At 41.6% G+C, this 27,719-nt stretch overlaps 1 protein-coding gene across 2 annotated transcripts in view; it reads left to right on the top strand.

The window, feature by feature from the left end:
• The first annotated feature begins 12,966 nt into the window (after window positions 1-12,966).
• LOC131234341 (peptidyl-prolyl cis-trans isomerase CYP71) overlaps window positions 12,967-27,719 on the top strand; it is a 52,869-nt gene continuing 38,116 nt past the window's right edge. Inside the window, exons 1-2 of one of the 2 annotated variants that reach the window (XM_058231149.1) lie at window positions 12,967-13,363; window positions 21,383-21,468. In XM_058231149.1, coding sequence (XP_058087132.1) covers window positions 13,209-13,363; window positions 21,383-21,468 — 241 coding nt within the window. In that variant the 5' untranslated portion in view covers window positions 12,967-13,208. Of the gene's footprint in view, window positions 13,364-21,382; window positions 21,469-27,719 lie in introns of those variants that run through there. The other variant, XM_058231150.1, reaches the window with a different exon arrangement.

Below are 27,719 nucleotides of genomic sequence, written 5' to 3'. Positions count from 1 at the left end.
ATGGGTCTCATATACATCAAATGGGCCATGTACTTGGGCCTCGAATGAATCAAGTGGGCCACACATCATGGGCCTAATACATATCGCAATGGGCCTTGCCCTTAGGCTACGAATATATCACAATGGCCACGCCATATGGGCTGGAAATATTTCTCATTGGGCCTTACCAAATGGGCCAGAAACACATCATAGTGGGCCTTACCAAATGGGCTGGAAATATATCATAATGGGACGTGTAAAATGGACAGCTTGGATCAAACACGTACATCATGTGGGGGCCACATGAATGGACAATGTGAATATACAACATATATATCATGGTGGGTCCCATTATGATGTGGGTCGCGGAGGGTTTGCAGTTTACGGTGAGGGCTTGGATTACATCTAAAATCATTTCAATAGTTGTAGATGTAACATGTGTATCATTGTACACTATCATTCTATGGGACACATGGCTCTCTAATGAAGATCAGGATCGCCCAAACATTGCCCAAGTAAATCAGCACTGTACAAACATTGTCCAGCACCATCCAACACAATCTGGATGGTGTGGATGAAATAAATACATCATGGTGGTGTCCATGATCCAGATGGGACCCCTAGAACTCGCTGACGTCGATACATCAGCTATATGGCGGGTGTAAAGTACACCAGCCAATCAGCTTCCATCCTAAGGTGGGTCCACACGTGTGGCCCACCAGTCCAGGTGAATGGACGGACGGTGTGGCTGGAATACAAAAGGGGAGGTGGGTCCCACCGTCCAGCAGGCTGGACGGTGTGGAAAAATACATAAATCATGGTTGGCCCCAAAAAAAATGGACAGTTGGGATGAACATATACAGCAAGGCAAGCTCCACACGTGTGGACCAAGGTGATTCATGTGCTGGAGAGGCAGCGTGGTTATAAAATAAATACATAATGGTGGGGTCCACGTCCAGTGGACTGGACGGTGTGGACTGCCACACATGCATCAGACCCCACCTTCCATGATCCGACGGACGGTCTGGATCAAAACACCTGGTGGGTCCCATATATCAAGATAGGCCCTACCGTCCACACATCTGGACGGTGTGGCTGGACCGTTTGGTCTTGCCGACCTCAACTGGGTGGGCTGCTGGCCCACCGTACGAATGGTTTAGATATAACACGCACCTCCTGGTCAGACGCATAGAACTTATTGGCATTAAATACAGCACCTGTACGCTGCTCGTCTGGAAGATGGACGGTTGGGATAGATCACATAGATCACGGTGGTCCCCTGATCTAAACGGTTAGGATATAACACTTACATCTTGCAGGCCACACCGTCCTCAGCTGGACGGTGTGATTGAGATCCGTGAGTCTGGATCCTCTGTTGCCAAAACCACGACTTTCCTTCTTCTTTTTTTTTTCCTCCTTTGCTGTACAGTGGTTGGTCCGTATCAAGCAACGGTGCAAATTCAATAGTCCAAAATTAGATTGCAGTAATCACAATTTTTCCTGCTTGACCCAAACAGAGGATCCGTGTTCGAGATCCATACATCAGGTGGCTTCACCGTCAACTGGATGGACGGTTGGGATGAAACACTTGCACCAGGTGCGTCCACACAGATGGGCTTCACCGTCAACTGGATGGACGGTTGGGATGAAACACTTACACCAGGTGGGTCCACACGTGTGGACCCACAAGCTTTTGAAGAAAGCTGATATTTATGTTTTCTCTTCATTCATGGTCAGCAGCAACACGGCTGCTGTTACGGTGCATCCCACACTTGAAATGGATGAACGGTGTGGGTTTTACACACGTGCAGCGAGTGGGGCCCACAAGTGAATGGATGGATGGATAAAATACATATATCACAATGGGGTCCATGATCTGAACGATCCATCAAGGTAGGCCCCACACGGACAGTTGGATGAAACACATTCATCATGGGTCTCACTGTCCAGATTTGCTGGACGGTGTGGATTTCACATCAAGGTGGGCCATGTCCATGCCTTGGACGGCCTGACCCCCAATAGGCCATCAAGTGGGCCACAAACATCATCAACATAAAAAGAGAAAGAAAAAAAAAGGGAAAGAGAAGAGAAGAGAAGGATCGGATGGTGGAGGGGCCCCGCCACTATGGGCCCCTCAAAGATCTAAATCACATTCATCAAAACGGGTCCCACTATGATCCAAAAGTCAAGATCTACACAAAATGGTCACCCACCTTAGGATCTTCTTCTTCATTCTTCCACCAACACGTTGTAGAGCTTCAAGGGAACAAAATTCAACGGTTGAGATCGATTTTAGAGGTTGGGATTGGGTGATAGGAAGGTGGGCCACACATGGCTTCTCCATGGAAGCCATGGACGATTCTTCTCTTGGGATTGCTTGGGAGAGTGAGAGAGAGAATGAGAGAGAGATAGAGAGAGATGATGGGAGAGGAGTGATGGGAGAGAGGGATGGTGAGTGATGGGTAAGTGTACTTGGTTGTAAGAGAATATTGACTTTAGGGGAGGGGTGGTTGTACTTGGGGATGGGGTGAGAGGTGATGGGAGTACTTTGATTGATTGATGGATTAATGTGATATTTCATAGAGATTCTCTCGGTATTTGCAACGCGCGGCGTTTTCTCGAACCGAACGCGGGCCCACATTTCCTGGCCTGAGTATCGCCTCGGCGAGCGAGACGCGGCGTCGGAATCGCAGCGACTGCACGGTCGCAAGGGTATAGGTCTCGGGTCGAGCCGACTCTGGAATACGGGATACCACTCGAGGTCACGCGCAACTGCCAATAAAAGATCGCGGGTCGCCGAAATTCTACCGGGAGGACCACGGAAGCCTATGGGACGGTACGGGCAAGAATACGGGTCTTACAACTAAACTATGGAGGTGTCCCAAAAGAATACTTTATGGATCTTCTGAGGAATGCTTTGAATCATGCTCGAAATGTTCGTTTCAATAAGCACATTGCAGCTGTCTGGCTTCAATAAATGCCCAATGTGATGAATGTTGCTCTGGTTGCTTTGGTAGTTCACATGGTTGGAGTTGGTTATAAAGAGTGCTCCATGTAGAAACCTCTGCCATGTACTTCCTAAAAGCCAACCCAAATTCTTAGGAGAAGACTAACATAATAATGGTGATGATGATGTATTTGTAAATTCATACACATATACAAACATACATACTTATAGAAATATATAGATATGCATATGCTCATATAGATATAAATACAGGCATGCGGTTTTGATTGTATATGGCGATCACACGATGCAATTCTTGAGATTCCGAAGAAGTCCATCTTTTTCATAGCCAACAATCATGGCCACCTAAGACCTATCACTTGCCATGAAAGAGAAAAAGTCCTCAAATTATTTTCAAAATTACAAAAAACCCAAGACATCGTTTCAGTAGCAATAGTGTAGGATATGATGTAAAGTAAAAACCCACTACACCTCGTGAATCAATATAATTTCAAAATGAAATTACGCATGCATATAGGACTGATTTAGATAGTGGACTCAATCCAATTCCAAACAACACATTCCATCCAATTCCATTGCAATTTTTTTTTTTAAAATTCCGAATCAAGTTGAGAAGTATTAACAATATCCACTAATCAATGTAAAAATGATACCTATCAAGTTAAGATGTGACATGCCAAAGTATGCATATTACACCATAACTCTTTCAAGTTATTTTGAATTTTCAGTAACACTCCATATTATCATGCAACAAGAAAGGCTTGTTATTTGATTAGTTGCTCTTGAATTTAACAGGGACTCAACGTTTTAATCATTTTATGAACATGTTTGATCACAAACAAACATCACTGTTGGGCCTAATATGGTTTCAACGGTGGAAATCATTATGCCCACTGTTTCCCGTGGTATGATCTACTTGATCTCTTGATATGCTTCAATTTGGGGCTTAACCCTTTAAATTAGATGGAATAACGGATGGACGACGTGGATATACTGCATACATTCAATGTGGGCCCAACTGAGTTTACTCAGTACAATGGGAGCGTACTGACTAGCTCAGTACGCAATCCGATTACGCTTGCTATGCCCCACAATGGTGTTTTATTTGTAATACATCATGTTCATCGGATTATGTAATACTCATCTGTTTTCATCGCAATATGTATACACCAAAACCCCATATGTGGAAGGGAACCTAGACATTGACGGAGAGAACTTAGACATTCAACGGGACAAACATGAAATTCAGCGGGGAAAACATGAAATTCAGTGGGGAAAACATGGAATTCAGTAGGGCAAATCATTAAATTCAGCGGGGCAAACTGGAAAGTCAGCGGGGGAAACTAGAAGATTAGCGGGGCAAACTAGGAAATCAGTGGGACAAACTAAGAAATCAGTGAGGAAAACTAGAAAATCAGTGGGGGAAACTGAAAAATCAGCGGGGCAAACTAGAAAATCAACGGGGCAAACTAGAAAATCAGCGGGGCAAACTGAAAAATCAGCGGGGGAAACTAGAAAATCAGCGGGGCAAACTGAAAAATCAGCAGGGCAAACTAGGATATCAGCGGGGCAAACATAAAAATGAGCGGGACAAACATGAAAATCATTCTGCCTACTGTTTCTCATAGTATGATCCACTTGATCTTTTGATATGCTTTAATTTGGGGCTCAATCCCTTAAAATAGATGGAAAAATGGATGGCTTAGATATTAAACTTATCTGCCACATAGGCTCTTGTGGGGGTGTGTTGATGGGTGGCCAAAGTACTCATGGACCTAGGAATTAATAATACAATTGCCTCTACATACTCGATGGTTACTATGGTGTGGTGGTTAGGATTTGATCCAGCATGTAGTTTATTATACTTCACTCTCATGTACCCAAAAATGATGTAGATCCAGAGCTCAATGGGCCACATGATAGAAAACAGTGGAGAATGAATGCCCCATACTCATGAAATAAGGTTTTGGTAGGCCCCAGACTCAATGTACATGGTTTTGGGTAATATGTGTCTTTAGGTATGGGTTTAGAAGATGAGTAAGGTTTGGAATAATACACTCTAAATGAATATGCATTCTTACGGCATCTTTTAACATAAACATCCTGATGAACATCAAGTTGTTTCTGTATTTCAATAGAACATCGTTCCACAAATGAGAATCAAAGGAGACACATGAAATGTTGTTAGCAAAATCTCCTTCAAAGTAGTATCCTTGTGTCATGAGCTCGTATAAGTGGAGGCTATGGTCTTATGATCTAGAATGTTAGCCAGATGGGCTCCACTGTGGATGATCCATACCCGAAAAAATACAAATAGGATGATCACGAACCTTATGACCATTGTCGACCTGATGGAATCTTGAAAAATAACTAGGTTGGTTGGCTAAATTAGCTTCTCCTACCCCAAAATCATATGTGGTAAGTTAAGTAAATCATTCTAGTTTAGGAGATATGCTTGTTAAATAAATAGACAAATAAATGAATTAAAAGATAGAAAAATTTTTTTATATACTTATATATACATATTTACATAATTATGTATTATAGAAAAATGTAAGGGGGAAAATGCTCTCCATGTAAAAAATAAAAAAATAAAACGAGAAAAGAGAAAAAAGTGTATAGCACTACAGTTATGGCTACGGTTATAATCCGTAGCAATAGGCCAAGTTCTGACCCAGTCGACCCCAACTCGCTGGTTTTGTTTTTAAGTAAGGCAACCTATGGCTATGGTTTTAGTGGCCTCTATGGCTACGAATTATAACCATAGCCATAGGTACCATGAATCCGTAGCCATAGATACCTTGGTCCAGGGACCTGATAAACTGGGTCAGCTAAATGGGACCCAGTCGACCGGATCGGTTGTATTGCTCACTTGTTTTTTTAGATTTGTCTAATTTTTTATCTTATCTCATAATGAGAGTAGTCCATTCATTTTTTTAGATTTGTCTCATTTTTTGTCTTATATCGTAACGAAAGTAGTCAAAATGAATTAACACGAGACCTACATAGCTTTCAATAGTAAGGAATTCCTACCCTAAGTTGTTGTGGGCAATCTACATCCCTTTGGATTATAGAGAATTCATCTAACCCAACGTTACAGGCAAGTTACATAACTTTTAGACAATTTAGTTTGCATATGGCTCAATTGAGTTTCAAAACTCAAGATAAACTCGACTCGACTCGAACCACTAGCTTGAGTCGAACTCGACTCGAAAGCTTTGGCAAACAAGCCAAGCCTCAATGTTGAGCTCGAGCTTAAACTCGAGCATAGCATGGACGAATCAAGCCGAGCTTGACCACCTCGACTCGACTTGGCTCGATGTACAGCCCTATTTACAGATAATGTGCAATAGTTAGACCTCAAGTCCAGTTTAGGCATGATTTTGCTGACATGTGAGTGGTGTAATCATGCATCAGTGAGCTATGCCCTATTCTCGGCAATAAATACTCGAAAATGTCCTATTTCACTTGGTATTAGATAGTGCCATATTTGCATGCATGCTTAGCGGGCTCATCTAGCACTACAAGCTCTAGATGTCCTGCTTGTGTAATTCAGATAAGGTATGGATACGAGGAACAAGACATGTAAACTAGACATGACCCATTCATGATGGTTTCCTCCGTATCAATGACTTGGATAAATATACAACTGAGTTTGAATAAATGGTTCTTGTGAGCTATTTTGGATGCTTAGCTAAAAGCATAGACTTCTTTAACTTAGCCACAGAATATGGTGGTTAGACTTCTTTCGTTCGTTGGAATTCCTGAAGAAGAGTTTTAATGGATAATTGAAGTCTAAACATTGTAAACCCCATGAAATCAGATTTTTCAAGAAATCATTTTAAAAAAATCTGTTTTATTGAAAGATCAAAACATCTCATTTCCCATTTCCCATTTCCCATGAAATATGAGCGAGGCAAACTAGAAAATCGGTGGGGGAAACTAGAAAATGAGCGGGGCAAACTAGAAGATCAGCGGGGCAAGCATGAAAATGAGCGGGTCAATCATGAAAATGAGTGAGCCAAACTAAAAAATGAGCAGAGCAAGGATGAAAATGAGCGGGTCAATCATGAAAATGAGTGGGCCAAACTAAAAAATGAGCAGGGCAAGGATGAAAATGAGCGGGTCAACTATGCTTCAATTTGGGGGCTAAACCCCTTAAAATAAATGGAAAAACGGATGGACGGCGTGGATATACTACATACATTCAATGTGGGCCCATAATGGTGGAAGATCAGTGGGGTAAGTATGAAAATGAGCGGGCCAAACTGAAAAATCAAGGGGGCAAACATGAAAATGAGCGGGGCAAACTTAACAAATAATTTCGTGGCTTGAGCTAAAAAATCTAAACATATCTAATGTTCAAATGGACCACACCACATGAAATTTTGAATTGAACTTCTAATGTTGATCATTTCTTAGGGGCCACAGAAGTTTTGGATCAAGCTTATAATTGTGTTTTCTATTAATCCATATCTGTATGATCTTATGAATTGGTTTGATAACAAATAAACATCACTGTTAACATCACTATTGGGCCGACTATGGTTTCGGCGGTGGAAATAATTATTCCCACTGTTTCTCGTGGTATGATCCACTTGATCTTTTGATATGCTTCAATTTGGGGGCTAAACCCCTTAAAATAAATGGGAAAATGGATGGACGGCGTGGATATACTACATACATTCAATGTGGGCCGAACTGAGTTTACTTAGTACAATGGGAGCGTACTGACTAACTCAGCACGCAATCTGATTACGCTTGCTACGCCCCATAATGGTGCCTTGGTCTAGGGACTCGATAAACTGGGTCAGCTAGTTACCCGGTCGACTGGGTTGTGACTTGGTCGACCCCATTTAGATAAATTTCACCTAAATGGAGTCGACCGGGTAACTGTCCAGCGAGTTGGGGTCGATCGGGTCAGACCCGGTCAACCCCGTCTATTTTTCATTTTGTCAAATTTCAATCTGCACTATTTTCTATCACGTGACCCATTTGAGCTTCTTATTTTGAAGCGAATTTGGAGACATCATTTTCATCAATAGAGAAAGGGCCAGTTTCATCATCTGGTGGAGGATTTGAAGTGAAGGAGGTGGGCTGCCATCTTCCAATTAAGAATCTCTATTTACATGAAGGGGGGAGGGAGACGGTAGTGAGTTAGAGGACATGTTATTCCACCCATTACGAGTCTTGATTTTCTTGAAGGGGCAGAAGAAAATGGTAATGTATTGGGTGGTATGATCCACTTGATCTTTTGAGCGGGGCAAACTAGAAAATCAGCAGGGCAAACTAGAAAATCAGCGGGGCAAATAAGAAAATCAGTAGGGGAAACATGAAAATTAGCAGGGGAAACTAGAAAATGAGTAAGGGAAAATAAAAAATGAGTGGGGCAAACTAGAAAATGAGCGGGGCAAACTTGATGCGGCAATGGCAAATTCGATTTCTTGCGACATTGTATAGTATCCCAAACTACCCCAGGGATACATATAGAAATCATCTAACAAGTCCACCAGGTGAATATAATCCAAGTTGCACATGGTTTTCGGTTCGGTTCCCCTAAGAAAGCACTCTGCAACTAGAAGTAGGGCAACCTTCACGACGTCCTCATGCTTATTGGTGTCAACTAATCTCTCAAACACATCCATTAAGTGTTTCTTTAAGACTGGATATTCTTTGAAGTATTTGTCTCTTAGTGTACGCGTAGTGCAACGATTTTTCGGTACAGTAAGATCTCCAGTCTTAAAACCGGTAATGAGGGCGAAGTCCATCTCTGAAAACTGCACTCGCCTTCCCCCGATCTCAAATACTGAATCACCTTTGTATCTTAATAAAAGAACGTGAAATAGAGCCCCTATAAATCTAAAAGATGTAACATGCAATAGAAACGAGAAGGGGGGTTGCTTAAATAGATTTATGCGACTATTGTGCTTCTCCACTCCACCCTTTACCTTGTCAAACCACCATGTCAGTATACACCTAGATGTTGGGTTGGAGATAACGGCAGAATATTCGTTGCCTGCAGAGATGAATTGAAAAATATATCAAACATAAAATTCACAAAATAAACAGTGTATAAAATCAGACATAATTGAAAATAATGTAGCATTTCATTAATTTGAACAAGCTTCATATGAAATAGAAATAGAAATTGAGTGCGGAAATACCGAAAATTGTGCGAGACAAACTATCAACATAAGCTATAAATTGATCGGGGCAATCTACAAATTGTGCGAGGCAAAGTAGATATTGAACAGGGCAAGCTAGACATTGACTGCTGGAAGGGCTGTTTTCAGTTTCCTTTTATTGATTGCTGGAACGGCCGTTTTCTCTCAATTGGTTGAAGATCTCTCTTCTTAGATCTGTATCCATTCATTTTTTGAGGCAAAAACTCATTTAAGTTAATTAAATACCATCATTTGCCCTCCCTTTTTGTTGTATATCAATCCACATCTCAGTCAGCTCGTGAATAGTGTGATCTGCGCAATTTTTTCTTGATATAGATTTAGATCTTGTTAACTCGTGGATAGAGTCTCCTTTTTTACTAGATACTGATTTAGATTGTTTTGAACTCAGATCTGTATTACATTTTTCTTGAAGAGGTTGAATCTCTTAAATTATCTTCCTCCCAACACGTGAAAATCTTCTTTTCTCTGCTCCAACATTCGAGATTTTTTCTTTTAATGGCTGCTAGTGATTAGAGAGAATTTCTATTAAATTCTATGGCAAAAAATTCTATTCAATGGGCCTTCTGTTTTCGTCACTTTATTAAGGCTAAGGGGTTGGGTTTTTAGATGGTTCATTGGTTAAACTTTCTGATAAAAAAAGCCCAATTGAACAGAGCATTAACAATTCTAAGGTCATGACATGGATCATAAACTTTGTAGATTTAAATATTGGATTTACTCTTTATCCCTTTTCTAAGGCTGCTAAGACACGGGCCCATCTAAAAAAAATGGTATTAACAAACAAATAAGACCAGTAAATTTCATCTGGATTGTGAACTCTCTCAATATACTCAGAGAGAGAGAGAGAGAGAGAGAGAGAGAACTATCTGGATTTTTGGCCTTATGGGCTGGAAAAGATTCCATGTTGGTTGATTCTACCAGCAAACATCTTCTACAGATGTTATGGAAATGCAAGCAAAATTTCCACATTTTCTTCATGAAATGGTCACAATTTCTTCATCAACCTATTTCTGTATTTCAATGGAAGAGAGTTGCCCTCTTCATCCCTTTTCTGAGGCTGCTAAGACGTGGGCCTACTACAAATTGAGGAGGGCAAACTAAAAAATTAGCGGGGCAAACTACAAATTGAGCGGGGCAAACTAGAAAATCAGCGGGACAAACATAAAAATGAGCAGGGCAAACATGAAATTCAGTGGGGCAAACTTAACAGATAATTTCATGGCTTGAGTCGATAAATATAAACATATCCAATGTTCAAATGGACCACACCAAATGAAAATTTGAATTGAACTTCTAATGTTGATCATTTCTTAGGGGCCACAGAAGTTTTGGATCAAGCTTATAGTTGTTTTTTCTATTGATCCATATCTGTATGATCTTATGAATAGGTTTGATAACAAACAAACATCACTGTTGGGCCCACTATGGTTTCAACAGTGGAAATCATTATGCCCCGTTACTTCCCGTGGTATGATCCACTTGATCTTTTGATATGCTTCAATTTGGGGCTAAACCGCTAAAATTAGATGGAAAAACGGATGGACAGCGTGGATATACTACATACATTCAATGTGGGCCCAACTGAGTTTAAAATATACATGTGATGCGTGCTTTCTTCACTAGACCGACCATTTTCAGAAAAAGACCAAATACTGATGTATAGGAGGATGCAATCCAATGCTGATAAGGAAGGGGGTCCCAGAAAATGGGTTATACTAGAAAATTAGCGGGGCAAGCATGAAATTGAGCGGGGCAAACTAGATAATCAACGGGGCAAACTAGAAATTCAGTGGGGCAAATTGAAAAATCATTATGATTACTGTTTCCCGTGGTATGGTCCACTTGATCTTTTGATATGCTTCAATTTGGGGCTCAACGCCTTATATATATATACACACGCGGGCATACATGTACATGTGTCGTGTGTATATAAACGTCTGTGTGGGAAAAGGTTTTATATGGTCGAGCTCATGTGAACTACCCATGAGGTTGAGCTGTGTGGGCCCTATCATGAAGTATGTCAAACATCTACCCCATCAGTCAGATGCACCATTCCATGGTGGGCCTAGAGCTTAAAAATAAAGTTAATTCGTGACTTTGGTAGGCCACACCACGTACAAAACTTGAGAGGGGTTACTTTCCATTAAAACATTCATATTTATTTTTTGGGCCCATCGAGATCTGTTTCACAAATCCAGCCCATCCATAATGTGTGTCCCACTTGGATGAGGGGTCAGGCCAAGTTTCAGACACATCCAAATTTTAGGTGGGCCCCACCAAATAAATTTATATGTTTTAGGCATGTCTTCACATGATTTTAGATGGTATGGCCCACCTGAGTTCCGTATACGGCTGATTTTTCTGCTATCCCATAATTTAAAGGGGACCCATCAAGTTCACGGTGTTGATGTTGGACATACATCATGGTGGGGCCCACACAGCTCGACCCCATGGGGAGTTCCCATGAGCTCGACCGTATAGAACCTTTTCCTCTAGTGCAAAAATAAAAATGGAACTACATACATTAAATGTGGGCCCAACTGAGTTTATACATGTACTGCGTGCTTTCTTCACTCTACCAACCATTTTCAGAAGAAGACAAAATGTGATTGAGGGGGGCCCACAAAAAGAGTTTTTTGGGGTCTTTCTACAAGAAACGCAATGAGGAAAGGGGTTGAAAGCAACGACAGTGAAAGCAACGGTGGAAAGGGAGAGGAAAAGCAAGCAGTGGAAATAGGAGAGGAAAAGCCACAACCGTGAAAGGAGGGGTATTTTCGTCCTGAAATTCTGACTCCGTACAAGGAGGTCCAAGTGCGTATTCTAAGTTTGCATTGCTTCATAAAATCCGCTGGAAAAAAGGTGGGGTCCACAGTCGTAAATTTCTCCATCCTACTCCCGCCCGTCTCTAGCCTCGAACGGCTAGGTATGTGGGTGGCCCCACCGTGATGTATCAATTTATCCCACCCGTCCATCACAAAAATAAGGCAGATAAAACGTTCAAGTGGACCACACCAAATAATAAGCTCGGTTGCATTAAATGCACAAGGCATTAATGTCGGTTGCATTAAATGCAAGAGTAATATGTGGTGTGGTCCATTTGGGCCCCGGATCTACCGTATTACGTTCTCAATGCCTTAAAATGATCTGAAAAAGGGATGGACGGCTTGGATGAACAGATACATTACAGTGGGCCCGCCCAAGGAGCTGCCCGTTCGGGGCGTGTGACGTAGTTAGGGCGCAATCTGCGTTTCATAGGATTATTTGAAAAATGAACATACGGCCTGGATAAAACGGGAACGGATTGGCTCCTCCCCTGCCACCGGCCCAGGCCTGGTAGCCGGTGCTCTGTGAGCCCCAACATGATTTATGTGTTTCATCCGTTCCATCCATCCATTTTTACAGATCATTTTAGGGTGTCATACCAAAAATGAGAGATATAAATCTCATTTGGACAGGCCCACTTTATTATTTATTTGACATCTAATCTGTTGATTAGGTCATACAGAACCATATGAAGGGAAACAAAGATCATCTTGATCGAAAACTTTCATGGCACTTAAAAATTATTTAATGTTTTACGTTCATTCAACCCTGTTTCCTGTAACGTAGTCCACTTGAGATTGAGATATATCTTATTTTTTTACTCATTCTATAAAATGATCTGGAAAAATAGATGGATGGCATGGATGAAATACATATATCATGGTGGGGCCCACAGAGCACTGACCACCAGCCATTGGCTGGTGGCAGGGGGAGTGGCCAATCCATTTCCGATAAAAACATACATCATGGTGGGCCAACGGAGCTTTGCCACGTATACACAGTATCGAGGTCGGTGCTGCTGTGTTCTACACTACGCAATCTGAGTCCAGACATGCTCTCCGTTGGATCCAGATGCTTCAATTCTAGTTCTTGAATTCCCGCCATTTCCCTTTCCTCTCTCCTTACTTAAAACCCTAATCTGCTGAAAATATAGGGTTTAAACTCTCTCTCTCTCTCTCTCTCTCTGAACACCAAACTGCAGAAAATCTAGGGTTGTGTTTCTTTCCCTCTTTCAGCCCTTCCACAAAACCCTAATGGAAGATTCCATCAACGGGACGGAAGCTGTGAGAGCGGCGGAGAATGAAGAAGAAGAGCCGATGATTGGACCGGGCCCCGCCGTCCGCTCTCGCCCCAAGCGGCCTCTGCAATTCGAGCAGGCCTTCCTCGATTCCCTTCCCTCCGCCAACATGTAAGCCTCTTTTTTTTCTTATAAGAAATCGATTTTTTTTTCCTCCACTTCTTATTTTTTGCAGCTTGGAATCGATATCCGCACTGGCTTTGGGAATTTGGCTTGGTTGCTTTAATTTTGTGGGAAATTACAGTATTTTTGATGGAGCGGCGAAGTGATTCAGTGCTCTTTGTGCACTGTAAGTTTTAATGATCTGTATTTGGATGGGGACACGTAGAGGGTTCAATCAATTGATCTGGACCCTCGCTTGGTCTAGCTCACTCTTCGTTTGCCAATGGGCAAAAGTCACGTGGGACAGTTCTAACCGTCCAATTAACAGCCTTTAAAATGGGGAGTCAAGAAAAATAGGTTTCAATCAGCAATTTGAACCTCCCATTCTATGGGGCCCATCATGATTTGCTTATGGTTCTAAATAATCACTTCGATCATCCCATGGAAAATGGATTGATATAAGAAGATGGGTGGGATCATCTATTGGTGTTTTTTGTTTGGCATGATGGCCCGTGCAGTATGGGCCATAGTCCTGTAACTTGGTGATTCGACTCGAAACTCTCCCAAGTCAACTCAGCCAGATTTCAAGCCTAGTCATAGGAAACTTGCCACTGAGCTTGACTTGACAAAACTTGTTGACTCAACCAGCTGACTCAGCTGACTCGACACAACTCGATTAGAGTCAGACGGTTAATGGATATTGAATAGTTAAAGTAAAAAAGGCTGAAGATGAGATTTGAACTCAAGACCTCTAACCAGCTGCCCAAACACAATGTTTTTGCTGTTTTTGCCTATTTTATGTCTTATGATTTTTACATGCATCATTATTATTCCCACCTCCATTTAATTTAATTACATATCTAGTTGAATCAATATAGTCTTGATTGGATCCTTGAGTCAATTCAAACTTACTACACATCCATTCGAGGCTATTTTTTGAACTATGGTACGGGCGGGGCCTAATGGACCCTCCAGATCAATTGATTCGACTGGTGGTGTTGCATGCGACATGGAGAGGAGTGCTATCAACTTATTATGCTCCCCAATCAACCAGTGACTACTTGGATCCTAGTCGTATATGATAAGTTGCTAATTCCAATCAATAAATCTCAACTATCCATTTGGGTCCAGCCTAATCTTCATCGGTCACCAAGGAAAGATCATAATTTCCAAGGAAAGATCATAATTTGAACCATTCATTTTCTTATTACGGAATGTAAGATATGCATTTATACACAAGGAGAAGAGTTACTTGAGATGTGGGCGGAGATGAGTAATTATTCATCTGTAGTCTCCCTTCTGCAAATGCCATACGTGTGTATCCATCTGCAAATGTCAAATGCAAGCTCCCTGAAAATGTTAAATGCAAGCGTGGTGCATATGCCGGTGTAGGGTTGTCAAAGAGCTAGGCATGGGGGTGTACATCGAGTTGAACCGAGTCGAGCTGGCCTCAGCTCGACTCGGCTCGGCCACTAGCTGACCCTAGCTCGAACTCGGCTCGGCTTGGTCCTTAAGCCTGACTGGCCAGCTCGGCTCGGTTCGGTTAGTAGCTCGGGCCAGTTCGAGCTGTTGAGATGTGGAGTCACATCTGGATAGGGCTACTCGACCAGTTGAGGGCTGGCTCGACTCAAAGTCCAGCGAGCTATGGTTTTCTCGGTCCGAGGTGCTTGACCGGTTGAGGCCCCTGCTCGACCAGTCGAGGTTACGCAGATTCGTTTCCGGATTTTGCACGGACTACGGATTTTTGAGGTGGTTTTTGTAAAGGTGTGAAAATGAACTTGCCTAAACTATAAATAGAGGTCCCTAGGGCTTTTCTAGGGTTATGAGAGTTATTTTAAAGTGTGGGTAAAGAGTTTTCTCTATACATCCAAGAGAAAAGGTTAGTATATTGCTTGTAATCTCGTTTTCTTCATAGTGGAAGTTTTGTACCCGTTGTTTTTTACCCTTGTTTGGGGTTTTTTCACATATATCTTGTCTTGTAGTTTGTTTGTTATGCTTTGATTCTACTTCTAGATTATATTTCTTTCTGTTTATCGTTTGTAGGTGAGACCAGAGATTGGATCTCGGTTCACTGCGTTGTTGGCGTGCTGCGCAACAACTGGTATTAGAGCCATTGGTTTAGTTCTATTGGGAGCGATGACGGAAGAAGGGAAGACTAGAATTGAGAAGTTTGATGGTTCAAACTTTGCCTTCTGGAAGATGCAGATGGAGGATTATCTATACTAGAAGGACCTCTATATTCCTTTAGGAGGAAAAGAGAAAAAACCAGAAAAGATGACAGATGATGAATGGTTTTTAATAGATCTGAAGGCTTTAGGAACGATTCGACTCTCTTTGTTTAAGAGCGTTGCCTTCAATATATCCAAGGTGAAAAATACATAAGAATTAATGGAAGCCCTAGCTACAATGTATGAAAAACCTTCAGCATCCAATAAGGTTCATCTTATGAAACAGTTATTCAACATAAAGATGTCAGATGGTGGGAGCGTGGCTAAACATCTAAATGAGTTCAATACAGTCACGAGCTAGTTGGAATCCGTTGGCATTGTTTTTGAGGACGAGGTTAGGGTGTTATTGATCTTGTCCAGTTTGCCAGACAGTTGGGAATGTTTGGTGATTGCTGTGAGCAATTCTTCAAGGTTGACAAAGCTGAAATTTGATGATGTGGCTGGTCTAATTCTCAGTGAAGAATCTAGAAGAAAGGCATTAGGAGTTTCAAGGAATTCAGAGAATGCTCTAAACGTTGAAGGAAGAGAAAGATCGCTGAACAAAGGAGGCAATAAATACGGACGTTTTAAGTTAAGGAAGAAGTCCAAGGGACCGAAAGACAAAGACAAGTGTTGGCATTGCGGCAAGAAGGGACACAAGAAACGTAATTGCAGGACGCTTATGAAACAAGAAGGAAACTCTTAAGGCGGGAAGGATTTAGTGAATTTATCTGAGGAGAGTGACATAGAGGTGTTGATCTTGTCTCTTAATGCGATGAATGATTCTTGGGTCATATACTCGGGTGCTTTGTTTCATGCCACTTCGTGTAAGGAAGTTCTGCGTGATTATGTGTTAGGTGACTTTGGGAGAGTCTACTTGGGTGATGATGAGCCGTGCAGTATTGTTGGAAAGGGAGACGTTCATATAAATCAGAAAGACGGAACGACTTTGAAATTGAAGGATGTCAGACATGTATCGAGTTTGAAATGAAACTTGATCTCAGTGGGACAGTTGACCGATACCGGATATGTGACGACATTCACTAGTGATTCTTGGAAGATCACAGAAGGTGCCTTGGTAATATCTCGAGGCAAGAAGGAAGCTATTTTGTACGTGACTTCAGGATTGTATAATTCACTCGTAGTCGCATCACCTGGAGTGAATGGGCAGTTATGGCATCAGAGGTTGGGACATATGAGTGAGAAATGGATGAAAGTGCTATTGTCAAAAGGGAAGCTACTAGGGCTGAAGTCTATTGACTTAGAATTCTGCGAGGACTGCGTGTATGACAAGCAGAAGAGGGTAAGTTTCAAGAAGACAGGACGTGCTCCAAAGACACATCTGTTGGAGCTTGTACACTGATGTGTGGGGACCGGCACAGGTATTATATCTTGGTGGCTCACATTATTTTGTTTCTTTTATTGATGATGCTAGTAGAAAACTGTGGGTCTATTTCTTAAAGCATAAATCTGATGTATTTGATGTATTTAAGAAGTGGAAAATAATGGTAGAAAATGAGACAGGTAAAACAGTAAAATGCCTCAGATCAGATAATGGGAGAGAATACTGTGATAGGAGGTTTGAGGAGTATTGTGTAACAAATGGAATCAAACATCAGAAAATGATTCAAGGGACACTGCAGTAAAACGGTGTGGCTGAACGCATTAAGAGGACCATCCTTGAGCGCGCTAGGAGTATGAGGTTACATGGAGGGTTGTCCAAGACCTTTTGGGCAGATGCTGTGAATACTGCCGCATATTTCATCAATAGAAGTCCCTCATCACTATTGGATGGTGGGCTACCAGAAGAAACGTGGATTAGGAAAGAAGTGAACCTTGCACATCTCAGAGTGTTCGGTTGCACTTCATATGTTCACATTGATGTAGAGCACAGAAACAAGCTGGATGCGAAGTCCAGGAGGTGCACGTTTATAGGCTACGGGCAGCATGATTTTGGCTACAGGTTTTGGGATACAGAAAACAGGAAAATCATCAGAAGCAAAGATGTAGTCTTCAATGAAAAAGTGATGCATAAGGACTGTGCAGGAAAATAAGGCCGAGGAGAAAGAATTCGTAGAGTTGGAAGAGTTACCGGATAAGGGTGTTACAGCGCCACAGGATGATCATGCACAGGAGCATTATGAGGTAGAGCCACAGACACCGGTTGTAAGGAGGTCTACTCGGGAGAGGAGACCCACGGTCCGATACTCACCCTCCTTACATTATCTACTGCTGACAGATAATGGTGAACCAGAATATTTTGAAGAGGCATTATAGTCAGATACACGGGTTAAGTGGGAGCAGGCCATGGATGATGAGATAGATTCTCCTGAGTCAAATCGTACATGGGAGCTAGTCACTCTACCTAAGGGTAAGAAAGCTCTTCATCACAAGTGAGTTTATAGACTGAAGGAGGAGTATGATGGTTCGAAACGGTACAAGGCTAGATTGGTTGTGAAAGGGTTTCAACAAAAGGCAGGTATCGATTTCATTGAAATATTTTTACCAGTGGTGAAAATGTCTACGATTCGCATGATCTTGAGTATAGTGGCTGCAGAGGACTTACATCTAGAGCAGCTAGATGTTACGACAACCTTTTTTCATGGGGACCTTGAAGAAAAGATATATATGCATCAGCCGACAGGATACGTGGCACCAGGAAAGGAGAACAAGGTGTGTAGATTGAAAAAGAGTCTATATGGCCTGAAGCAGGCCCCGAGGTAGTGGTACAAGAAGTTCGACAGTTTCATGTTGGGAAATAGTTTTAGGAGATGTCATGCAGACCACTGTTGCTATTTGAAGAAGTTTGATACGTCGTACATCATCCTTCTTCTGTACGTTGATGATATGCTTGTGGCCAGTTCAAGCATGAAGGACATCTCAGATCTCAAAAGACAACTGTCTAGAGAATTTGCCATGAAGAATTTATGAGCTGCAAAACAAATTCTAGGCATGAGGATAAAGTGTGACAGGGAAAACAAAAAACCGATTTTGTCACAGGGAGAGTACATAGCTAAGGTACTTGATCGATTCAATATGGGAGGTGCTAAGCCGGTTAGCACTCCATTAGCCAACCACTTCAAGCTTTCTAAGGAGCAAGGTGCAAAGACGCAGGAGGAACGAGACTACATAGCTAAGGTCCCATACGCGTCAGCTATTGGGAGTCTCATGTATGCTATGGTGAGCATGAGGCCAGACATTGCTCAAGCAGTGAGAGTTGTTAGTAGGTTCATGAACAACCTCGGGAAAGAACATTGGGAAGCTGTGAAATGGATCCTTCAATACCTGGAAGGTATTGTGGATATAGGGCTATGCTATGGTGGATTGGAAATCAAGCTACAAGGCTACGTAGATTCAGATTTGGCAGGAGATATCGATAGCAGAAGAAGCACTACAGGTTATGTCTTTACTCTGGGTAGTGCTGCAGTCAGTTGGGTCTCTCAATTACAGAAGATAGTATCTATCAGTACAACGAAAACAGAATATGTTGCAGCTACAGAAGCATGCAAGGAGATGGTGTAGATGCAAGGTTTCATGGAAGAGTTGGGTAAGAAGCAAGCAGATTGTAAGCTGTACAGTGACAGTCAGAGTGCAATACACTTAGCTAAGAATTCAACCCTTCATTCAAGAACCAAGTATATTGACATCAGATATCACTTCATAAGTTCGTTACTGGAAGATGGATCGATTGCTCTAGAGAAGATTCATACAAGTGAGAATCTGCGGATATGCTGACGAAGGCGGTCACATGGGAGAAGCTGAAGCTCTGTTCAACTTTGATTGGTCTTCAGGCTTGAAGATAGGGATGTGGTGCACTCCGGATGTAGAAGACGAAGGTTTATGGTAATGTGTCTCCAAGTGGGAGATTGTTGAGATGTGGAGTCACATCTGGACAGGGCTACTCGACCGGTCGAGTGCCCTGCTCGACCGGGCGAGTGGCCCACTTGACCAGTCGAGGGTTGGCTCGACTCAAAGTCTAGCGAGCTATGGTTTTCTGGGTCCGATGTGCTCGACTGGTCAAGGCCCCTGCTCGATCGGTCGAGGGTCCGCTCAACCAGTTGAGGTTACGCAGATTCGTTTCCGGATTTTGCACGGACTGCGGATTTTTGAGTCAATTTTCGCAGAGGTGCGAAAGGGAAGTTGCCTAAACTATAAATAGGGGTCCCTAGGGCTTTTCTAGGGTTATGACAGTTATTCTAAAGTGTGGGCAAAGGGTTTTCTCTATACATCCAAGGGAAAAGGTTAACATATTGCTTGTAATCTCGTTTTCTTCATAGTGGAAGTTTTGCACCCATGGTTTTTTACCATTGTTTGGGGTTTTTCCACGTATATCTTGTCTTGTAGTTTGTTTGTTATGCTTTGATTCTACTTCTAGATTATATTTCTTTCTGTTTATCGTTTGTGGGTGAGACTGGATATTGGATCTCGGTTCACTGCGTTGTTGGCGTGCTGCGCAATACGAGCCGAGTTTGCCTGTGCAACATTTTCACAAACACATGGACTGCACCTTCAAAATCTCATTGTATGTAAAACAACAACAGTGGTTTTACAAGTATTTTATCAAACACCTTCTAAGCAACATAAAAATCAAGAAAAAAATGGTATTTGTTTCATATACATACCTTCCTTGCCACCAGCCACACTTCGTTGAGTCATTTCATCAAACACTTGGTGAGCAACATCAATATCAAAGTAACCGAGTCACCAAATTGGTTCGATCCGAGTTCGTTTCGAGTTGGGTTTGATCCAAGTCAAGTCGAGCTGGGGCCAGCTCGAACTCATTTTCAAGCTCAAACGGTCGAGCTGAGCTTCGAACCGAGTCGAATCGAGCTTTTTCGAGTTGAGTCGAGCAAGCTAACCGAGATAGCTCGGTTCGTGTACACCCCTAGCTGGGCATAGTGTTGTTTTGGGCCCAGATTTTGAACTGTTTGGGCCAGGCCGTCGAGTTGGGCCTATTCAAAATTTTTATTTTTCTGCACAGGCCTGACCTATTGAAAAACCTATGCCAACATGGCATTGCAGCACATGTGGGAAAGTTCTGGTTGTTCATCAGGCAGGCCTGCAATGAATGTGCCCCACCCGAAAATATTGGTCAGCTCACTCATGCACATTGAATGTGGACTGTTATATATTGACTATAGAGGAATTGTATATGGTCCTGCTCATCAGCAAACTTACAGTGTGCTGGTCATGGTTTGGTGATCAAGACCGTCTATCTGATGACATACAATTGATGGGGGCTGCCTTGAAAATCTTCAAGGTTGGAAGATCCTAACCCTTCAATCAACAGCCTGCAAAAAGATGGTTTAGGTGGCAATCCATATTCAAAATAAATGGTTCAATAATCAAAGGTTTGAAATTTAACAATTTGGGAGAACTTTTTGAGCAATCCATCCATGGTGAGGTCCAATGTAAAAGGTTTGGATATTCGAAACATGTCCCCACTACCCACATGTATGAAGTCCTGCACATCAGCAAGCACTGCATTTGCTGATGAACAGGATTCTATTTAACTGCTTGACTTTGACCACCATTTTTTTGTACATGAACGGCCCACATGAAGAGTGCAATGTATCCCCGGTTGGCATGGTGGGGACTCTTGCGTTGTTTTTGCACTTGTGCTTGTGATAAACAATATGCTTTTGGACGGTTTTGGGTCTAATGATGACTGATTGCAAGTAACTTATACATGGTGACACACTAATGCTGTAATTGTTTTTTATGGGAAGATTTGATTATTGAATACATACTGAATTGGCAATGAAATATATGCTGAATGCTTGCTGAATTGTTGATAAAGGGTGATTGAATTTTTTCATAGGTACGAGAAAAGTTACATGCATCGTGATGTGGTCACACATGTTGCCGTGTCAGCAGCGGATTTTTTCATAACAGGAAGCATCGATGGTATGGCAATGTTTCTTTCCTTCTTCCCTGGGAAATTTCCCTTCTTCTTCTTCTTTTTTCATCTTTCTTTCTTTCGATAGGAATGCTTGATTTTTATCAGCAACCTCTCTCTCTCTCTCTCTAGAAAATTTACATTTTTGTTGAAAAGTGTTTTATATTGCCAGGTGTAATTGTTGATAAAAAAGCCCCACGTAGTTTTGCTTATATCAGTTGACGCTTGCAACTTGACAGGCAAAGATGTATGAGATTATGCAACTTTGAATCATGAGAAGGCCTTTTTTCTATTATCTCATGCCTAAAGAAAGTCATCGTTTTGTTGGAATTCTTGCTAGTTTGTCCAGTCGATCTAAAACTTGGATAATCCCTAGTTGGACTAATGGATACAGCAAAAACTGCTCTATTGTCATGTGGTGTTGCATAGATACTTTTACTTCTTTTTATGGATGTGTGGCCAACTGTCTGATACAGAACACGCTGAGCAACAGCTGGGAACTTGGCTGACAATGCAAACCTCCTATTAAAGTGTCAATTAAATAGCATTCTCACTGAAAGATGCATGGATGGGCCCCAACCTTCCCTCTTGGCAGCATTTTTTCAAAAAATCTGAACATAATGTTGTTATTTATTTATGTTGTTTCAGGGACTTGAGCTGTCCAATGATATCTACACCCTTCTAGACGACTAGGATGACAACGATGCTGATGATTTATGTCTTTGTAGACATGAAGGCCCATCCTTAGTAAATAGAAGAATAACACATGTTGAAGTGTCGTAGGAAAAGATAACTGTGTCCGCGTTGACGAACAGGCAACTCTACGGGAAAGTAGAGGCTTGATTTGGAGTCACCATTAGCCTATTTGAAGGTTTGTAGAAACCTTCCTCTTGATTCAACGTTTCTGAAAGTCGAAAAGAAAAAAATTCTTCCTCAATTTGCAGGAATTGATGTCACAACTAGCCATGAACTAGAGATTTCGGGTAAGGGATTCAGTTATGGAGGAAGGGGTGAAGCGCCCTTCTCCAATTGCACGATTTGCTATCTCTACCTTGGGGGACGTGAAATTCTGAGAAGGAATTACTGCACAATGCTGAAGTTGGCTTAAAAGAAAAAATAAGATAAAATTTGAAGAGCGGGAAGAAGATAGTAGAGAGATTGAGTGAGATGTGTAAGATTCTCCTAGGTATTGTCTTGTGCTTGATCGTGAAGACAATTGAGGGGAGAGCAAGAGCAAGAGAATGCTTACTGGAGCTGATGCTGAGCACTCCAAAGAGTAGAGCTGTGCTCCTTAGGGACTAGAGGGAAGAGTTTCCCAAGCTCTTAGTCTCCACACCCTTGATCTATTTCTTCTTCATTATTCTAGTTTTCTCTTTTCTGATTTTATTTTATTTTTGCATAAAATTGCCAAAGTGTTGAAGAAGGTTGGTTCTCATGTTGTTGGCCCTAGAATTCTCAAGAGTCAATAACCTTCTTTTGGAGAGAGAGAGAGAGAGAGAGAGAGAGAGAGAGAGAGAGAGAGAGAGAGAGAGAGAGAGAGTTGTAATTTGGAACAAAAGAAGGGGGTGCTCCAAGTGTCAACTTATGGGTTGATTGGGAGATCCTATGACTTAGGGGGGATAGTTTTGGGTTTTCCAATTCAAGGTAGTTAGGGGGATAGCTTTACTAATGGGTTATAACAAAGAGTTGTTAGGGTGTTTTAGTAAAAATAGGGTTGAAGGGTCAATGGAATGTTTTTGTTTTTTGGTCAAATGTTATTTCTGTGCAAGGGAAGGAAATTATGCTAATTTCTCACGCTGTATCCTACATGAAATTCAACCTATTCTTCACCTCTCAAATTTTCCATTGGATCTCGGCATTGGGTGTTTGATTACATGTTGGGAAGCTAAGTTAATGCGTTTGCTAATGGTTTGGTTTGGGTAAAACTCCCAAGGATTAGAGGGATATGGGTTGAATCAACTTCCTACATTGTCATAGTCAATTGGTTTTTGCGCATATTTCAGTTTAGCACTAATTTGCAGCGAAGGGCGATGACTCTTAGTCTCGTAGCTACATATGCTGTGCATTGATAACACAAAATCGACAAACCACCTCTTTATCCATTGCCCTTTCAACCATGGAGTGTGGTTTTGCATCCTTTCTCTCTTTAAAACCCATTGGGGTATGCTTAGTACCGTCGAGGATCTCCTTTTTGCTTGGCATGGGGGAGATGTTAGGAAGGATTTCAAAGCTATTTGGTGGCTGGTCATTATGGAAACCCTTTGGGCTATTTGGAAAGTGAGGAATAATCGTTGCTTCTGGAGTTTTTCCTCTCCTATCTTTTGGGTCGTCTGCTCAATCAAAAGGGAGGTGACAAATTGGTTGTCCTACCTCCTTGATGATCGATCCCTGTATTTTATTTAGTCCTTTTGGGTTATAGTAGGTTCCGCTTGTCTTCTTTTCTGCCTCTGGTGGTTTTCTACTAAATTGATGTTAATCTTAAATAAAAAACTTTTTCCATGCCCTAGGGAAATCTCCAAAAAAATATAGGAGTATGGGCTGCATACCTAGATTGGGATGGGTCTTGCACCTCTAACTGATCTTGGGTCTTGTGAAAATCTAACAGTAGGAAGAGAATTAGCTTGTGTGTGGATGGACGAAAATGAGATAAATTTTTTTTTTTTGGGGGGGGGGGGTTGAGGTTGTTCTAGGGTTTAGATGTCTCTCCTTTCTTTATTATTAATAGCCAAGAAATTAAACATAATGCCATTAGGCCTAGATAGGCCCAAATACAACCAGCCTAGATACAATCTAGTATAAAGAACATGCCCTTAACACTACCCCTCAAGCTAAAGCATAAATGTTGATCATGCTGAGCTTGCCACTAAGAAATGAGAATTGTGTGTGAGGTAAGGATTTTGTGAAAATATTTGCCAGAGCTTTAGATTGCACGTGCTTTGTGATGATGTCCTTAGAAGCTACTTTCTTCCTAATGAAGTGGTAATCAACCTTTGTGTTTCCTTCTCTCGTGGAAAACTTGGATGCTACTTGCTAGCACTATGGGCTGCTGCTTGGTTATCAGAGTAAAGAGTCCTAGTTCTTCCATTGAATAGTTGAAGTTCCTGAAGTAGAGACTAGATCCACGATAGCTCGTAGACAACATAGCCCATGGCCCTGTACTCGGCCTCAACACTAGATCGAGCGACGATGTTCTGCTTCTTGCTTTTCTAGAACTAAGTTTCCTTCAACAAAGGTGCAATACCCCACAGTAGATTTCTTGTCTGTCGTGGAACCAACTTAATCTGCATCTGCATAGGACTTGACTAGAGATGCCCATGTGATCAGCAAATCAACACCTATCATGGAGCTCTTTTTAGGTAGCGAAGTATATGCAAAACTATGTCCCAATATTTTACCCTTAGTTAATGCATAAATCGGCTCACTACACTAACTGCGAAAGAGGTGTCTAGTTGAGTAATGGTAAGATAAATGAGCTTTCCCACAACCTTTGTGTACCTCTTTGGATGCTTGAACAATTCCCGCTTATTTTAGAGAGTGTTAGCGTATAGTGTGTGTGGTTAGTAGCTCTTTGAATGTAAGTGCATGTGCACACTTTCCTCCTCCTATAGTGTACTATATGCTCTATTCTAATAAAATATTGTTAGGGTATGTTGGCTTATACACAACATTTCCCCAAACTCTTTCCTTTCATCTTCTTCTCTCTTACTCTTCTCCTCTTTTGTCCACACCATAATCATCAAATCATCTTCTACTTGGTATCGGAGTATAGATCAGGGCATTCTGCATCTAACAGGTTGAGAGGCGACACGTCAACTTGTTGACGTCAACAGCCGCACGAATGGTGTCAGAATTGCACGGACGCATGGACCCCATTTGAGCTAAAAGTTTAGGGGTTTGATAGATCTTGATTTTAGAAGATTTTTCATGCTTCTTCTTCTTCTCTTTTTTCTTTTTCTTTTTTTTGAGATTTTTTTGAGAAATTTTGAGACTTTTCATGGTGTTTTGGCCGAAATAGAGAAATTCGAAAACCGGGCCCCTACTAAGATTTTCTTTGATCTATCTCAAATCGGTAAGTTTTTCCTTGGTTTCTTTGCTTAAGATGGATCGAAATCTTCCTCTCAAGATAATCATGAAGTATTTTTTTAACTATGATTCATGTTTGAGTGGGATTTAACCCAAAATAGACGTGAGGCCAAGCTGTTTTTCACTCATTTAAGTCAGATTTGACTGAATTTGTTGTTATTTTGGAGGATTACTGATTGTTTGGAGTTTATCTCTCATTCCCTTGAAGGATTGAGTGAGAAAGAGTTGTTTGAATCAGTCTTTCTTACTTGGAGTCTCCTATGGACGACAAAGGGCCATCATCTCTTGGCATGTGCTCTTTTGAATCCAATCTCCTGCAGATTACCTCCATTAAGTTGAATGGTGACAACTATCTTCAATGGGCGCAATCTGTAAAAGTGTTCCTGGGAGCCCGTGAGAAGCTGTCATATGTTTTGGATGATCCCCTAAGCTCTACAGATGCTAGCTACAAGTCTTGGACAAAGGAGAATTATCAAGTTATTGCATGGTTGTTGAATAGTCTAGATTCTTCGGTTAGCCACTCAGTGATGTTTTTATCCTCGGCTAAAGGCATTTGGGATATGCTTTATGATATATTCTCCCACTCTTTAAGAAATTGATAGGTTCCAACAAAACTCAAGATTATTAAAAGATTACTATTCAACACTTCGGGGCATGTGGGATGAGCTGGACCTGTATTAGCCTCTTCCTTCCAAATGTAAAGACGATTGTGAACATGCCTATAAGCAGTGGGATGATACTCGTATCATGCAGTTCCTAGCTGAGTTGAACTCCGATTATCTTAATGTTTGGGATTAGGTTGTTGTGAAGGATCATCTTCCCCCCTTGACAACAGACGATAATCTATGCCATGTGCAAGCTCGCTACTGTCTTTTCTTTTCCTTCCCATTCATTTATGCCACCAGAGCATTCGATACATCTTGCTGGCGATCAATTTATTCTTATTCCTAGCCTTCGGGCACCATCCTTGAGTTATGGGCACACTTTTGGTTATAATGGTCGTGATAGAGGCCGCGAGGGAGACCATAGTTGTGGCGATCGTAATCTTTGTTGTCGTGGTAGACGTGGACGGGGATATGATGGTTTCCACATTTGTTCACATTGCGGTGGAACCAATCAAATCATTGATTATTGTTGGCAGCTCCATGGTCGTCCTACGTGTGCCACTGCTTCTGTTACTTCCACAATTGCTCTTGAGGGACAATCTTCCACCCCAACAGTTGAGCAATCTTCTTCAGAGGAGTCTCTCATCATTTCTTGGGCTGTATATGATGCCTTGATCCGGCTTCATGTTCATGATGTTCCTGAACCTTCTCACGCAACTTCAGCCCAGTCAGGTGTCGCTCTCCTTATGTCATCCTCTCCTATCTCTTGGGTCATAGACTCTAAAGCATCCTCCCATATGATTGGTAAGTCATTATTCTTTTCTTCTTCTTCTCATTCTCCCCACTCTCAGTATGTCATAGTCGTAGATGGAACCCAAACTATCATATTTAGGATTGGTTTCATCCTTATTTCTCCTTCTTTGCCTTTGTCATCAATCTTGCATGTGCCTTATTTTCTATTAAACTTATTATCTGATAGCTCTCTTACTAAATCATTGAATTGCTCCATTACCTTCTTCCGTTCTCATTGTTTGTTCCGGGGCTTACATACGAAGAGAGTTGTTGGTGGGGGGCATGAGCGAGGAGGCGTTTATCTTCTCAATAATACACCCATTGCCACTTATAGTACCCTTTCTTTGGATCGCGTCTATGACATGGTGACATTGCTGCATAGGCCACCCATCATTAGTTAGATCGAGACTTTTATTTCTCCCATTATTTGTCACTAAACCTTTATGTTGTGATATTTGTGAATTTTCTAAACATCATTGTGCTATGTTTCCTTTTTGCTTTTCTGGGAGGAAACCTCAACCTTTTGGACTAGTTCACTCGGATGTCTGGAGACCAGCCCCAGTTACCTCCACTTTTGGATTTAGATATTTTGTTACCTTTAGTGATATGATTATATTCACGCATGACTTGGGTTTATCTTTTGAAATGTAAAAGTGAAGCGTTTAATGTGCACTCAGTTTCAATGTTCAATCAAAACCCTCTATTTTGATTATTATTATTATTATTATTTTTTCCTTTGAGGGGGAGTTCCTTGCAAGAGCATGGTATTTTGTCTCGGA

Source organism: Magnolia sinica, chromosome 19 (assembly GCF_029962835.1).
Source record: "Magnolia sinica isolate HGM2019 chromosome 19, MsV1, whole genome shotgun sequence".
In the NCBI taxonomy this organism is placed as follows: Eukaryota; Viridiplantae; Streptophyta; class Magnoliopsida; order Magnoliales; family Magnoliaceae; genus Magnolia; species Magnolia sinica.
This window is presented reverse-complemented; position numbering and strand designations above follow the sequence as displayed.